The sequence below is a fragment of the Excalfactoria chinensis genome, unplaced genomic scaffold, assembly GCF_039878825.1.
Source record: "Excalfactoria chinensis isolate bCotChi1 unplaced genomic scaffold, bCotChi1.hap2 Scaffold_342, whole genome shotgun sequence".
Classification (NCBI taxonomy): domain Eukaryota; kingdom Metazoa; phylum Chordata; class Aves; order Galliformes; family Phasianidae; genus Excalfactoria; species Excalfactoria chinensis.
This window is the reverse complement of record NW_027315630.1, coordinates 1-15,440: the sequence shown is the minus strand read 5'-3', so window position 1 is coordinate 15,440 and position 15,440 is coordinate 1. Positions and strand designations below refer to the sequence as shown.

Genomic DNA, 15,440 nt, shown 5'->3' with positions numbered 1-15,440 from the left:
AATAGCAACCTCAATTGGGGGGGGCAAAGCAAAGCAGTGGATGGAGGGATAAATGGGGAGGGGGTTTGGGCATCCAAATCAATGTCACGCTGTCGGGTACCCGGTGCTGCTTTATTCCAGCTCTGCCTTCAGTACCAGCACCGCATTGGCTCCGTGCGCCCCTATAGGGCAGAGCAGAGCATATAGCAGAGCACAGCCCCTATAGGGGAGATGGAAGGTCCCTTATACGGAGATGGAGCCGTCGCGGAAATCCGTTTTGCCAATGAGGGCGTTGATGAGGACGGGACGGCCCCGGCTGCATTGGTCCTGAGCGCTGCGCAGCACCGAGTCCAGCTGGTGGAGGTCGGAACGACCCAACAGGAAACCTTTGGCTCCCAACGCTTCGGCTGCTGCGTGGTAATCTGGAAGGATGGGGGGGGGACATAAAGTGACATAGCTTTGTCACCTGCCCCATAGGAAGGGGGATGTAGGGCTGATGGGTGCAGATCGACCCCCCACCTGCCCCATAGAAAGGGGGATGTAGGGCTGATGGGTGCAGATCGACCCCCCACCTGCCCCATAGAAAGGGGGATGTAGGGCTGATGGGTGTAGATTGACCCCCCACCTACCCCATAGGAAGGGGGATGTAGGGCTGATGGGTGTAGATTGACCCCCCCCCCCAAGCTTAGGGTGGTGATGTCACCCAGCATGGCCTGACCCAAAGGGTGACAATAGGGCCACAAAGGGGGACATGGGGACATAGGACATGGCACAGTCTGAGCTTGATCCTAAGGGTGACAATAGGGCCACAAAGGGGGACATGGGGACATGGGACATGGCACAGTCTGAGCCTGATCCTAAGGGTGACAATAGGGCCACAAGGGGTGCCTTGGGGACACTGGATGTGGCACAGACTGAGCCTGAGCCAAGGGGTGACAATAGGGCCACGAAGGGGGACATGGGGACACGGGACATGGCACAGTCTGATCTTGGTCCTAAGGGTGACAATAGGGCCACAAAGGGGGACATGGGGACATGGGACATGGCACAGTCTGAGCTTGGTCCTAAGGGTGACAATAGGGCCACAAAGGATGCCTTGAGGACATGGGACATGGCACAGTCTGAGCCTGAGCCTCAGGGTGACAATAGGGCCACAAAGGGGGACATGGGACATGGCACAGTCTGAGCTTGGTCCTAAGGGTGACAATAGGACCACAAAGGGGGACATGGGGACATGGGACATGGCACACTCTGGGCCTGATCCTAAGGGTGACAGCAATGCCACCAAGCATGACCCAATCCAAGGCACCACAGTGCCACCAGGCACAGCCCAACCCAACCCACAGTGTCACAGTGCCACCGAGTGTCCCCATATGGGGAGAGATGGGACCCTAAACCCATTGGGGACAAGAGGGGACGTTGCTCACCCACAAACTCAAGGCCACAAGCCACGTTGCTGCCCAGCATGGCCACCTGCTCGCGGGCAATCTGGCTCCAGCACGCATCATTACCCACCAACGCAATGACGGGAGTCTATAGGGACAGAGCACGGGGTCACCCCATGATGGGGACACGACACCCCACGTCCCATCCCCCTCCCCATAGACCCCCCCCCCCATATAAGACCCCATTGAGGTGCCACCTCACCTTGTGCCGCACGAAGGTGTCGAACTCCACCAGGCTGTAACCCAACGAGCCGTCCCCATAAATGATCCAAACCTGGTGACGTGACACCAAAGAGGTGACAAATGTCACCCTGCCGTCCCCAAACCCTACATCCCCCCATGTCCCCCCTCCCCAAAACCCCTTTTACCTCCGCTTCGGGTCGGCACAGTTTGGCACCCAAAGCGAATCCAGCTCCGACCCCCAGCGTGCCAAAAGCACCTATAGGCACCATAAGAACCAGCCATGACTGGGGTCACCCTTGGGATGGCCCCCATAGGTGACACCACGCTGTTTGGGGGGGGGTCCTCACCAGGGTCCAGCCAAGAGAGGGGCCGTCGGGGACGCACGATGTAGGCTGCGGTGCCCACAAAGTCCCCCCCATCGGCCACCAAGAGGCTCTCGGGGGGCAGCAACGCATCCAGATGGTACAGCAGATCCATGGGGTTCAAGTGCTGCGTGGTTGGGGTCTTCGCCTTCTCTCTTATGGGGAGAAACCCCCCCCCCCCATAACCCCAAAGAGGTGAGCTGGGGTGCCCCCAAAGCAGAGATGGGGTTGTGCTTTGGTGTTGGGATGGGAGCTGCCCAAACTGGCTGAGGTTTCCCACCCCCAAAATGGGCTGAGAACCCGAAATGGAGTTTCCCCCCCCAAAAAATGGACACAGGACCCCCTCACTGCTTACGGAAGCTGCTGCCCCTGTCCCCCATCTTCCCTATGTCTGTCCTTGTCCCCGTTCCCACACCTGCCCCCATCCCTTTCCCCATACCTGGCACCTTCCCTACCCTGACTCCTGTCCTCGTCCCCATCTCCATCCCTAAACCAACCCTCCTCCCCACACCTGACCCCACCTTGATGCCAATCCTTGTCCCCATTTCGGTCCCAAGCCCCAAACGATCCCTCATCCCTGTTTGTCCCCACCCCCATTCCTGTCACCTACCCAGATCCATCACTGTCCCCACCCCCATCTCAGCCTCCATCCGTCCCCTTGTCCCCTTGTCCCCAAGCTTCTCCACATCCCAATCCTGCTCCCCATCCCCATGTTCTTCCCTGTACCCACACCCATCTCTATCACAGTGCCTGCTCTTCTCCCCATCCCTACCCCCATCTCATCCCAGTCCCCAACCCCGTGTCCATCCTGGTCCCCATCCCAATGCCTGTCACCTCCACCAAACCCAGCACATCCCCACCATCCCCTCCATCCCCATCACCCCCATCATCATCATCCCCATCATCACCATCCCCTCCATCCCCATCATCACCTTCATCCCCATCATCACCTCCATTCCCATCATCACCTCCATCCCCATCATCACCTCCATCCCCATCATCATCTCCATCCCCATCATCCCCACCATCACCACCATCCCCATCATGCCAATCATCATCCCCTCCATCCCCATCACCATCTCCATCCCCATCACCTCCATCCCCATCATCACCTCCATCCCCATCATCCCCATCATCATCATCCCTCCATCCCATCACCATCTCCATCCCCATCACCATCTCCATCCCATCACCATCTCCATCCCCATCACCATCTCCATCCCCATCATCACCTTCATCCCCATCATCACCTCCATCCCCATCATCCCCATCCCCATCATCCCCTCCATCCCCATCATCACCTCCAACCCCATCACCTTCCATTCCCATCATCATCTCCATCCCCATCATCCCCACCATCTCCTCCATCCCCATCATCATCTCCATTCCCATCACTTCCATCCCTGTCATCCCCATCATCACCTTCATCCCCATCATCACCTCCATCCCCATCCCCTCCATCCCCATACCCACCCCTCATTCCATCCCCATCATCCCCTCCATCCTCATCATCCCCTCCATCCCATCATCACCTTCATCCCCATCATCACCTCCATCCCCATCCCCTCCATTCCCATCATCATCTCCATTCCCATCACCTCCATCCCTGTCATCCCCATCATCATCCCCTCCATCCCCATCATCACCTCCATCCCCATCACCATCTCCATCCCCATCATCCTCTCCATCCCCATCATCACCTCCATCCCCCATCCCCTCCATCCCCACACCCACCCCCCACCCCATCCTCATCATCACCTCCATCCCCATCATCTCCATCCCCATCGTCCCCACCATCACCTCCATCTCCATCATCCCCATCATCACCTCCATCCCCATCCCCTCCATCCCAATGCCCACCCCCCATCCCATCCCCATCATCATCTCCATCCCCTCCATCCCCATCACCTCCACCCCCATCCCCTCCATCCCCATACCCACCCCCTCATCCCATCCCCATCATCACCTCCATTCCCATCATCACCTCCATCCCCATCATCACCCCTCCATCCCATGCCCACCCCCCCATCCCATCCCCATCATCATCTCCATCCCCATCCCCTCCACCCCCATCACCTCCACCCCCATCCCCTCCATCCCCATACCCACCCCCATCCCATCCCCATCCCCACCCCCCTCCACTCACCTGTTTGCCTTCTCCTTGCGCTGCTCAGCCTCCTGCAGACCCTGCAGCCATTCTATGGGCAGGAGAAGCCCCTCAGCCTCCGTGCCAGCCCCACCACGAATGAGGCGGCATCACCTGCATTGAACACACAGCTCGCCCCATCCACCACCACACAAACCCTATCCATCCAACCCCAAACCCCGCTGCATTGCACCCAAAACCCAGTTCTGTTTGACCCTATACCTATGTTGGTTGGACCCCCTCAAAAATGGCTCCTTCGAGCCCCAAAACTGGCTGAATTGACCCTAAACTCGACTCTGTTTGGACTCTGAACTTTGGTTTTTGGGGCCTCCAAAAGTGGCACCAAAACTAAGTGAATTGACCCCAAAAGTTCTATTGGATCCCATAGCTGGCTTGCTTGGAAGCCAACATCTGGCTCAGTTGGGTCCCAAATCCAGCTGAAATGGCCCCAAAACTCAGTTCTGTTGACTTCCCAATCTGGCTCAGCTGGACCCCAAAAAGTCTCTGAAAGGAATCCCAAATCTGGCTGAAATAACCCCAAATCTGTTGCGTTCTATATTTGCCTTGGTTGGATCCTAAAGAATGGATCAGCTGAACCCCAAACCCAGTCAAACCGACCCCAAAACCCAACTCAACACAAAACATGTTCAGTTGGGCATTGAAAATGGATGAACTGACCCCAAACCTCAGCTCTGCTCAACCCCAAATCCAGTCAAACCAAGAATTAATAACACCCCAAAACCCAACTCAACACAAAACATGCTCAGCTGGCCATCAAAAGCGGATGAATTGACCCCAAACCTCAGCTCTGCTCAACCTAAACCCAATCAAATCGACCCCCAATCCCAACTCAAAACATGCTCAGTTGGCCATCAAAAGTGGATTAATTGACCCCAAAACTCAGCTCTGCTCAACCCCAAATTCCCAATCCCCCAGTCAAACTGACCCCAAAACCCAACTCAACACAAAATATGCTCAGTTGGCCATCAAAATGGATGAACTGACCCCAAACCCAGTCAAACCGACCCCAAAACCCAACTCAACACAAAACATGCTCGGTTGGCCATCAATAGTGGATGAATTGACCCCAAACCCAGTCAAACTGACCCCAAAACCCAACTCAACACAAAACATGCTCAGTTGGCCATCAAAAGTGGATGAACTGACCCCAAACCCAGTCAAATCTACCCCAAAAGCCAAATCGACACAGAACATGTTCAGTTGGGCATTGAAAATGGATGAACTGACCCCAAACCTCAGTTCTGCTCAACCCCAAATCCAGTCAAACCAACCCCAAAACCCAACTCAACGCAAAACATGCTCAGTGGCCATCAAAAATGGATGAATTGACCCCAAATCCAGTCAAACTGACCCAAAACCCAACTCAACACAAAACAAGCTCAGCTGGCCATCAAAAATGGATGAACTGACCCAAACTTCAACTCTGCTCAACCTAAACCCAATCAAATTGACCCCCAATCCCAACTCAAAACATGCTCAGTTGGCCATCAAAAGCGGATGAATTGACCCCAAACCTCAGCTCTGCTCAACCCCAAACCAAGTCAAACTGACCCCAAAACCCAACTCAACACAAAACATGCTCGGTTGGCCATCAAAAATGGATGAATTGACCCCAAACTCTGCTCAACCCCAAACCTTCCTTACTTGGACCCCAAAGCGGCTCCGTCGGACCCCACAACCCCTTTCAGCCCCTCAATACTACGGCACAGGGCTGGATGGGGGCCATCACCCCATAGCAAAGGGATGTCAATGGGGTTGGGGTCACCTTGCACGGCGAGTCGTGGCCTCCAAAAGACATCAGCGTTACGTAGGAGCTGAACCCGATCCCGGTTGACGGTGACGATGGCGGCCCCACGACCAAAGAGCCTCCCATAAGAGAGGCGGAAATCACACACGGAACCTTCGGGGTGATAAAAAGGGATGAGATATGGGGACAAAAGGGGGACCCCAAATGCCATCCCAGCCTATGGGGACCCACCTGCCAGCAGCACCAGGTCGGCGTCGCGTAGGGCGTCGCGGCGGTTGTGGCGAAGGAGGAGGGGGCTGTTGGGGGGTAGAAGCCCCCGTGCTGCCCCACCGAGGTAACAGGGGATGCCCAAGGCTTCCAAGGCGTCCCTGTGTGAGCCCCAAAAGCAGATGGATTAGCCCCAAAAAGAAAAGGCCCGGTTGAGATTTCCAATGGGTTCGATTGGGGGAAGAAATGTTGGCATGGTTGGAACCCAAAAATCAGCTTGGTTGGACCCAAAAGGTCACGAAGTCATGGCCAACGTGGCTGATTCCGACCCCAAATCATTGGCTGTCCCCAAATCCCTTCCACTGTCCCCAAAACACCCCATTTGTCCCCAAACTAAACAATCCACATCCAAAGACGTTCGGTTGCCCCCAAACCAGCCCCTCCATCCCCAAACCAGTTCCCCCATTCCCAAACCAGTCCCTCCAGCCCCAAACCAGCTCCCCCTCCAGCCCTCCAGCCCCAAACCTACTGCCCCTCCAGTTTCAAACCAGCCCCCTCCATCCATCTCCAAACTGGGTGTCCCATCCCCTAAGAATCCCAGTTGACCCCAAACCAGCTCCCCCATTCCCAAACCAGTTCCCCCATCCCCAAACCAGCCCCTCCAGCCCTTCCATCCCCAAACCTACTCCCCCTCCAGCCCCAAACCAGCCCCTCCATCCATCTCCAAACAGGGTGCCCCATCCCCTAAGAATCTCAGTTGACCCCAAACCTCCCCCTCTGTCCCCAAACCAGCCCTTCCATCCCCAAAACAGCCTCTCCATCCCAAAACATCTCCTCCATCCCCAAACCAGCTCCTCCAACCCCAAACTATCTCCTCCATTCCCAAACCAGTCCCTCCACCCCTAAACTAGCTCCCCCTCCAGCCCCAAACCAGCCCCTCCATCCATCTCCAAACAGGGTGTCCCATCCCCTAAGAGCCCCAGTTGACCCCAAACCACCCGCTCCATCCCCAAACCTCAACCTGACCCCCATATCCCTGGGCTGGCTCATTCACCCCATAACCTCTGTCACCAAACTCACCTGAGCTCCTCGGCTGGTGTTGGTGGCAACATGGCCTGGCTGCCCACCAGCACCAATGGCTTCTTGGCACGGCTCACCAGCTCAGCACAGGACTGAATCTGACACCCCCCCCAAAAACGGCTCCATCAGACCATCCCAAAACAGGCTGAATTGGCCCCAAATCCCATCTTTGATGGACACTAAACCTGGCTTGCTTGGATGCCCCCCAAAAAGTGGCTCCGTTCAGCCCCAAACTAAGCTGAATAGTCCCCAAAACTCATTCCTTATGCACCTCAAGCACTGCTCAATCATCCCCTAAAAGTAGCTCAATCAACCCCAAAATGTGGCTCAATCATCCTTAAAATGTAGGCTACAAATCATCCCCTAAAATGTGGCTCAATCATCCTTAAAATGTGGCTCAATCGACCCCAAAATGTGACTCAATTACCCCCTAAAAGTAGCTCAATCATCCCCAAGATGTAACTCAATCATCCCCTAGAAGTGGCTCAATCATCCCCTAAAATTGGCTCAATCATCCCTTAAAAGTGGCTCAATCATCCTTAACATGTGGCTCAATCATCCCCAAAATGTGGCTCAATCATCTCCTAAAATGTGGCTCAATCGTCCCCTAAAAGTAGCTCAATCGACCCCAAAATGTGACTCAATCATCTCCTAAAATGTGGCTCCATCATCCCCTTAAAGTGGCTCCGTCACCCCCCAAAATGTGGCTCAATCGACCCCAAAACGTGGCTCAACCACCCCCTAAAAGTGGCTCAATCATCCCTTAAAAGTGGCTCAATCATCCCCTAAAATGTGACTCAATCATCCCCTAAAATGTGGCTCCATCATCCCCTTAAAGTGGTTCCGTCACCCCCAAAATGTGGTTCAATCATCCCCTAAAATGTGGCTCAATCGACCCCAAAATGTGGCTCCATCATCCCCTTAAAAGTGGCTCAATCATCCCCAAAATGTGCCTCAATCATCCTTAAAATGTGGCTCAATCATCCCCTAAAATGTGGCTCTGTCACCCCCCAAAATGTGACTCAATCATCCCCCAAAATGTGGCTCAATCGTCCCCTAAAAGTAGCTCAATCGACCCCAAAATGTGACTCAATTACCCCCTAAAAGTGGCTCAATCATCCCCCAAAATGTGCCTCAATCGACCCCAAAACGTGGCTCAACCACCCCCTAAAAGTGGCTCAATCATCCCTTAAAAGTGGCTCAATCATCCCTAAAATGTGACTCAATCATCCCCTAAAATGTGGCTCCATCATCCCCTTAAAGTGGCTCTGTCACCCCCAAAATGTGGCTCAATCATCTCCTAAAATGTGGCTCAATCTTACCCTAAAAGTGGCTCCATCACCCCCCAAAATTGGCTCCATCACCTCCCCCCCCCACCCCCAATAACGTCTCCATCATTAACCCCACCCAGCCCCCAAACCCAACCAACTGGACCCCCAACAGATGCAGTTATAAGGGACAAACCCAACCTCATCCTCGGTGGCCAGAGGCACCTTGACGGGCAATGGGGTGACATCCCTGCTCTCCCACGCGCCAGCAAAGAGGTTACGGACGTAATTCTGGAGGTACCTGGGATAAAGGGGATGTTTGAAGGGGGAGTTCAGCCCTATGGGGTCACTGGGAGCACCCATGGGTGGGGGTGGGATGGGGGCTCACCAATGGACCAGCTTCCCCCGCAGCCCTTGGGTCCTTTTAGGGCCTCCCACCTCCTTTTCTACCACGTGGAAGGGGTAAAGGACGTCGATGGGGAGCTCCACGAAGACGGGACCTATAGGGGATTATGGGGGTGACCCCAAAAGGGAAAGGTTATGGGGTGACAACCCCAAAATGGCACCCATGGGAATGAGGTGACCCTAAATCCTCATATGGGGTGGTATTAGGGTGTCCCCATGTTGTATTGGGGGTCCTAAACAGTTGGGTGGGATATGGGGTGAGGGGACCCCAAACAATGAGTGTTATGGGGTCGACACCAACAGCGCCCAAAGCATCGCCCCATAATGGCACCTATAGGGGAATGAGGTGACCCTAAATCCTCATATGGGGTGGCTCTGGGGTGTCCCCATGTTGTACTGGGGTTCCTAAACAATTGGGTGGGATATGGGGTGAGGGGACCCCAAACAATGAGCGTTGAGGGGTCAACACCAACAGCACCCAAAGCATCGCCCCATAATGGCACCTATAGGGGATTGAGGGCACCCTAAATCCTCATATGGGGTGGTATTAGGGAGTCCCCATGTTGTATTGGGGGTCCTAAACAATTGGGTGCAATATCAGGTGAGGGGACCCCAAAGGATGAGCGTTATGGGGTTGACACCAACAGCACCCAAAGCATCACCCCATAATGGTACCTATAGGGGATTGAGGGCACCCTAAATCCTCATATGGGGTGGGTCTGGGTTGTCCATATGTTGTATTGGGGGTCCCAAACCATACTGTGGTGAAGGTGGGATATGGGGTGAGGGGACCCCAAACAATGAGCGTTGTGGGGTCAACACCAACAGCACCCAAAGCATCGCCCCATAATGGCACCTATAGGGGATTGAGGTGACCCCTAAATCCCCATATGGGGTGGTATTAGGGTGTCCCCATGTTGTATTGGGGGGTCCTAAACAATTGGGTGCAATATCGGGTGAGGGGACCCCAAAGGATGAGCGTTATGGGGTTGACACCAACAGCACCCAAAGCATCACCCCATAATGGTACCTATAGGGGATTGAGGGCACCCTAAATCCTCATATGGGGTGGTATTAGGGTGTCCCCATGTTGTATTGGGGGGTCCTAAACAGTTGGGTGGGATATGGGGTGAGGGGACCCCAAACAATGAGCGTTGTGGGGTCAACACCAACAGCACCCAAAGCATCACCCCATAATGGTACCTATAGGGGATTGAGGGCACCCTAAATCCTCATATGGGGTGGGTCTGGGTTGTCCATATGTTGTATTGGGGGTCCCAAACCATACTGTGGTGAAGGTGGGATATGGGGTGAGAGGACCCCAAAGGATGAGCGTTATGGGGTGGACACCAACAGCACCCAAAGCATCATCCCATAATGGCACCTATAGGGGATTGAGGGCACCCTAAATCCTCATATGGGGTGGTATTAGGGTGTCCCCATGTTGTATTGGGGGGTCCTAAACAGTTGGGTGGGATATGGGGTGAGGGGACCCCAAACAATGAGTGTTATGGGGTCGACACCAAACAGCGCCCAAAGCATCGCCCCATAATGGCACCTATAGAGGGATTGAGGTGACCCTAAATCCCCATATGGGGTGGTATTAGGGTGTCCCCCATGATGTACTGGGGGTTCCTAAACAATTGGGTGGGATATGGGGTGAGGGGGACCCCAAACAATGAGCGTTATGTGGTTGACACCAACAGCACCTAAAGCATCGCCCCATAATGGCACCCTATAGGGGACTGAGGTGACCCTAAATCCTCATATGGGGTGGGTTTTGGGGTCCCCCTCTTTATACCTGGGGTCCCCGACTGCGCGGTGACGATGGCTTGGCGGAGAGTGGGGACGATGCGACGCACGGTGCGCACCGAGACGCACGCCTTACACAGCGTCCTAAAGAGGGACAGCTGGTCGATGTCCTGCAGAGCTCCACGGCCCTATAGGAATATCCCCCATATGTGAGTGAAAACAACCCCCTAAGCCCCATAAATATGGGATATGGGGTTGTAAATCCCACTGTTGATCCTACAGACCTTCTGCAATGAGGTGGCCGCCCCACCGATATAGGAACGTCCCCTAATAGGAATGAAAACAACCTCCTAAACCCCATAAATATGGGATATGGGATCGTAAATCCCTTTTTCCACCCTACAGACCTTCTGCAATGTGGCAGCCGCCCCACCGATATAGGAACGTCCCCTAATAGGAGTGAAAACAACCCCATAAATATGGGATATGGGGTCGTAAATCCCACTGTTGATCCAACAGACCTTCTACAATGAGGTGGCCGCCCCCACCGATATAGGAACGTCCCCTAATAGGAGTGAAAACAACCCCATAAATATGGGATATGGGGTCCTAAATCCCACTGTTGATCCTACAGACCTTCTACAATGAGGTGGCCACCCCACCGATATAGGAACATCCCCTAATAGGAGTGAAAACAACCCCATAAACCCCATAAATATGGGATATGGGGTCGTAAATCCCACTGTTGATCCTACAGACCTTCTGCAATGAGGCGACTGCCCCACTGATATAGGAACGTCCCCTAATAGGAGTGAAAACAACCCCATAAACCCCATAAATATGGGATACGGGGTCGTAAATCCCATTGTTGATCCAACAGACCTTCTGCAATGAGGCGACTGCCCCACTGATATAGGAACATCCCCTAATAGGAGTGAAAACAACCCCATAAACCCCATAAATATGGGATATGGGGTCGTAAATCCCACTGTTGATCCAACAGACCTTCTGCAATGAGGTGGCCGCCCCACCGATATAGGAATGTTCCCTAATAGGAGTGAAAACAACCCCATAAATATGGGATATGGGGTCATAAATCCCATTATTCACCCTACAGACCTTCTGCAACGTGGCGGCCGCCCCACCGATGAGTAGCAATGGGGATTCGGCCATCTGGGCGTTCTTGATGGCCGTCACAGCGTTGGTGACACCGGGGCCGGCGGTGGACAACTGCAACACCGATACGACCTGAAGGATGGGAATGGGTTTGGGGTGGGGGATAAGATGGGGAGAAAAGCCATGGATGAGAGATCCACTCAATTGGGATCCCACAAGGGTGGGACAACCCCAAATCCTCCATCCTATAGAGAAGAGGACGGTGTTGGCCATTAGATCTACCTCCACTCATCCCATTGACCCTGGAGATCCTGAATTGGTTTGGGGTGGGGGATAGGATGGGGAGAAACCCATGGCTGAAGAGATCCACTCAATTGGGATCCCATAAGGGTGGGACAACCCCAAATCCTCCACCCTATAGAGAAGAGGAAGATGTTGGCCTTGAGATCTACCTCCACTCATCCCATTGGCCCTAGAGATCCCAAATTGGTTTGGGGTGGGGGATAAGATGGGGATAAACCCATGGCTGAAAGATCCACTCAATTGGGATCCCATAAGGGTGGGACAACCCCAAATCCTCCATCCTATACAGAATAGGGACAGCGTTGGCCATGAGCTCTACAGACCTAGACGATGGGGTTGGCCATGAGCTCTACAGACCTAGACGATGGGGTTGGCCATGAGCTCTACAGACCTAGACGACGGGGGTTGGCCACGAGCTCTACCATCATCTACAGGTTCCACTCTACCCCCACCTATACCTGAGAGCCTGGAGACGGCGTCGGCGGCGAAGACGGCGGTGGCCTCGTGCCTTGTGTCCACCACGCGGATCCCCACCTTCTCAGCAGCCACCAAGATGGGGGAGATGTGACCCCCGGCCAAAGCAAAGACGAAACGGACCCCGTGAGCCTTCAAGACGTCGGCCACCAGCTCACCACCATGGCGGGGGCTTTTGGGTTCCACCTGGGAGGTGAGAGAATAGGGGGGGGATATAGTGCAAGTGAATTGGGGTTGAATTGGAACGATGGGTTTTTAATGGGGGGGAATGGGGGTCGTTTCAGCCAACCTTGTGGAAGAGCTGGTAGAGGAGACCCAAGTGATGGGCTGCTCCCAGGAGGGGCCAACGTCATCGTCACCAGGGGGACAGCAAGGGCACAGCCAAGAGCGGGGAGGAGATCCATGGGGGTGCCTGAGGACGGGACAGCAAGAGATGGGGACAAACACAAAGGGGCACCCAACAGCACAATAGGGAACCCCTATGAGATATGGTGGCATCTAATGAGGATGGGACATGAGGGGACGTCACCAACAGGGCACCCAACACCACCATAGGGAACCCCTATGAGATATGGTGGCACCTAATGGGGATGGGACATGAGGGGACATCACCAACGGGGCACCCAACACCACCATCGGGAACCCCTATGAGATATGGTGGCACCTAATGGGGACGGGACACCAAGGGATAGGGACAAACCCAAAGGGGAACCCAACACCACAACCAAAGGGTCACCCAACAGCATGACAGGGAACCCCTATGAGATATGGTGGCACCTAATGGGGACAGGACACCAAGAGGTGGTGACAAACCCAAAGGGGCATCCAACACCACAACCAAAGGGTCACCCAACACCACCATAAGGAACCCCTCTGAGATGTGGTGGCACCTAATGAGGATGGGACACCAAGAGGTGGTGACAAACCCAAAGGGGCACCCAACACCACCATAAGGAACCCCTATGAGATGTGGTGTCACCTAATGGGGACGGGACACAGAGGGATGGTGACAAACCCAACGGGGCACCCAACAAGACAATAGGGAACCCCTATGAGATGTGGTGTCACCTAATGGGGACGGGACACCAAGGGATGGGGACAAACCCAACGGGGAACCCAACACCACCATAAGGAACCCCTATGAGATGTGGTGGCATCTAATGGGGATGGGACACCGAGGGATGGGGACAAACCCAAAGGGTCACCCAACAAGACAATAGGGAAGCCCTATGAGATATGGTGGCACCAAATGAGGATGGGACATGAAGGGACATCACCAATGGGTCACCCAACACCACCATAGGGAACCCCTATGAGATATGGTGGCACCTAATGGGGACGGGACACCGAGGGATAGGGATAAACCCAACGGGGAACCCAACACCACCATAAGGAACCCCTATGAGATATGGTGGCACCTAATGGGGACACCCCCCAGAGCCACCACCAATGGGCTTTACGACTCCAGGCTCAATGACGGTGCTTAATCAAAGCTGCTCAATTGACACCAGGTTTAATTAAACCCCGAGATCATTTGCATAACTGCAGCCTAACGAAGGCGTCCCCCGGATGAGGTAGAGATGGATAATAACCAACCCGGCCCCATATACCCCCCAAGGGAAGGGCTGTGGTGGCCATTTAGGGCCATAGAATGTCACCGGATGGGTGACATTAATGGGCTCATGTCCCCCCCCTTAAGGCACTTTACCTGCTGGGTGACAATAAGGTGACAATCAATGGGGACGGTCCGATCCCTGCAGGGAAGTGGGGGGGGGGGTTTATTGCCCCCATCCATCCCATGTCCCCTAAATGGGAACCCTTCTGTCCCCATTTATCCCCATGTCACCCCCCCCACCCCCGGTGCCATTAACCCCCCCCTTAGGATCCATGTCACCTCCCCTCAGCCCCATATCCCCCTCAGTCCAATATCACCCCCCCCCCCCAGCCCCATGTCACCCCTCTCAGCCCCATATCAACAACCCCCAGCCCCATAACCCCCCCATCCCATGTCACCCCATCTCCCCCCCCACTACCCCATATCAACCCCCCTGCCCCATGTCAGCCCTGCCCCCCAGCCCCATAACCCCCCATTCCATGTCACCCCCACCAGACCCATGTCAACCCCCCCCGACCCATATCAGCCCTCCCTCACAGCCCTATAACCCCCACATCCCATATCACCCCCCCGCAGCCCCATAACCCCCCCAGCCCCATGTCACCACCCCCAGCCCCATGTCAACCCCCCCCAGCCCCATGTCAGCCCCCCCCAGCCCCATAACCCCCCCATCCCATATCACCCCTCCATCCTATGTCACCCCCCAGCCCAATGTCACCCCCTTGCCCCATGTCCTCCAGCCCCATAACCCCCGCAGACCCATATCAACCCCCCCAGCCCCATGTCACCCCCCCCATTCCATGTCACCCCCCCAGCCCCATGTCACCCCCCCCAGCCCCATGTCAACCCCCCCAGCCCCATGTCAACACCCCCAGCCCCATAACCCCCCCATCCCATGTCACCCCCACAGCCCCATGTCACCCCCCAACCCCAGATCACTCCCCCCTCCAGCCCCATAACCCCCCCAGACCCATATCAACCCCCCCAGCCCCATGTCACCCCCCCAGCCCCATGTCACCCCCCCCCAGCCCCATAACCCCCCCAGCCCCATATTCACCCCCCCCAGCCCCATGTCACGCCCCCCCCCATTCCAATGCTGTCTCCCTACCCCACATCAACCCCCCTCCCCCCATATCACACCCCATATCAAACCCCCCCCCCCCCCCCAACCTCGCTGCCCCCCGCCGCCAGCGGCCACTTCCGGAACGAGAGCCCCGCCCACACCTGGAAGCCCCGCCCACACGGCAGAGGCCACGCCCACACCTGGAGAAGCCACGCCCACACGTTGGGGGTCACCCCCCCCCCCCAACAGCAGCACCTTACTTCCGGGTGGATGA

At 55.3% G+C, this 15,440-nt stretch overlaps 1 protein-coding gene across 1 annotated transcript; it reads right to left on the bottom strand.

Annotated features, from left to right (window-relative positions):
- Nucleotides 1–93: 93 nt before the first annotated feature.
- Nucleotides 94–15,440, bottom strand: ILVBL (ilvB acetolactate synthase like). Its single transcript, XM_072360818.1, is given in 20 exon segments — nt 94–401; nt 1,407–1,512; nt 1,627–1,698; nt 1,793–1,863; nt 1,955–2,124; nt 4,116–4,170; nt 4,173–4,229; nt 5,902–6,036; nt 6,115–6,251; nt 7,171–7,268; nt 8,640–8,739; nt 8,827–8,938; nt 10,645–10,783; nt 11,715–11,819; nt 11,821–11,843; nt 12,473–12,674; nt 12,778–12,828; nt 12,830–12,900; nt 14,197–14,242; nt 15,427–15,440. Coding segments are annotated over 18 exon segments (1,875 nt in total). The 5' UTR covers nt 12,893–12,900; nt 14,197–14,242; nt 15,427–15,440; the 3' UTR covers nt 94–222.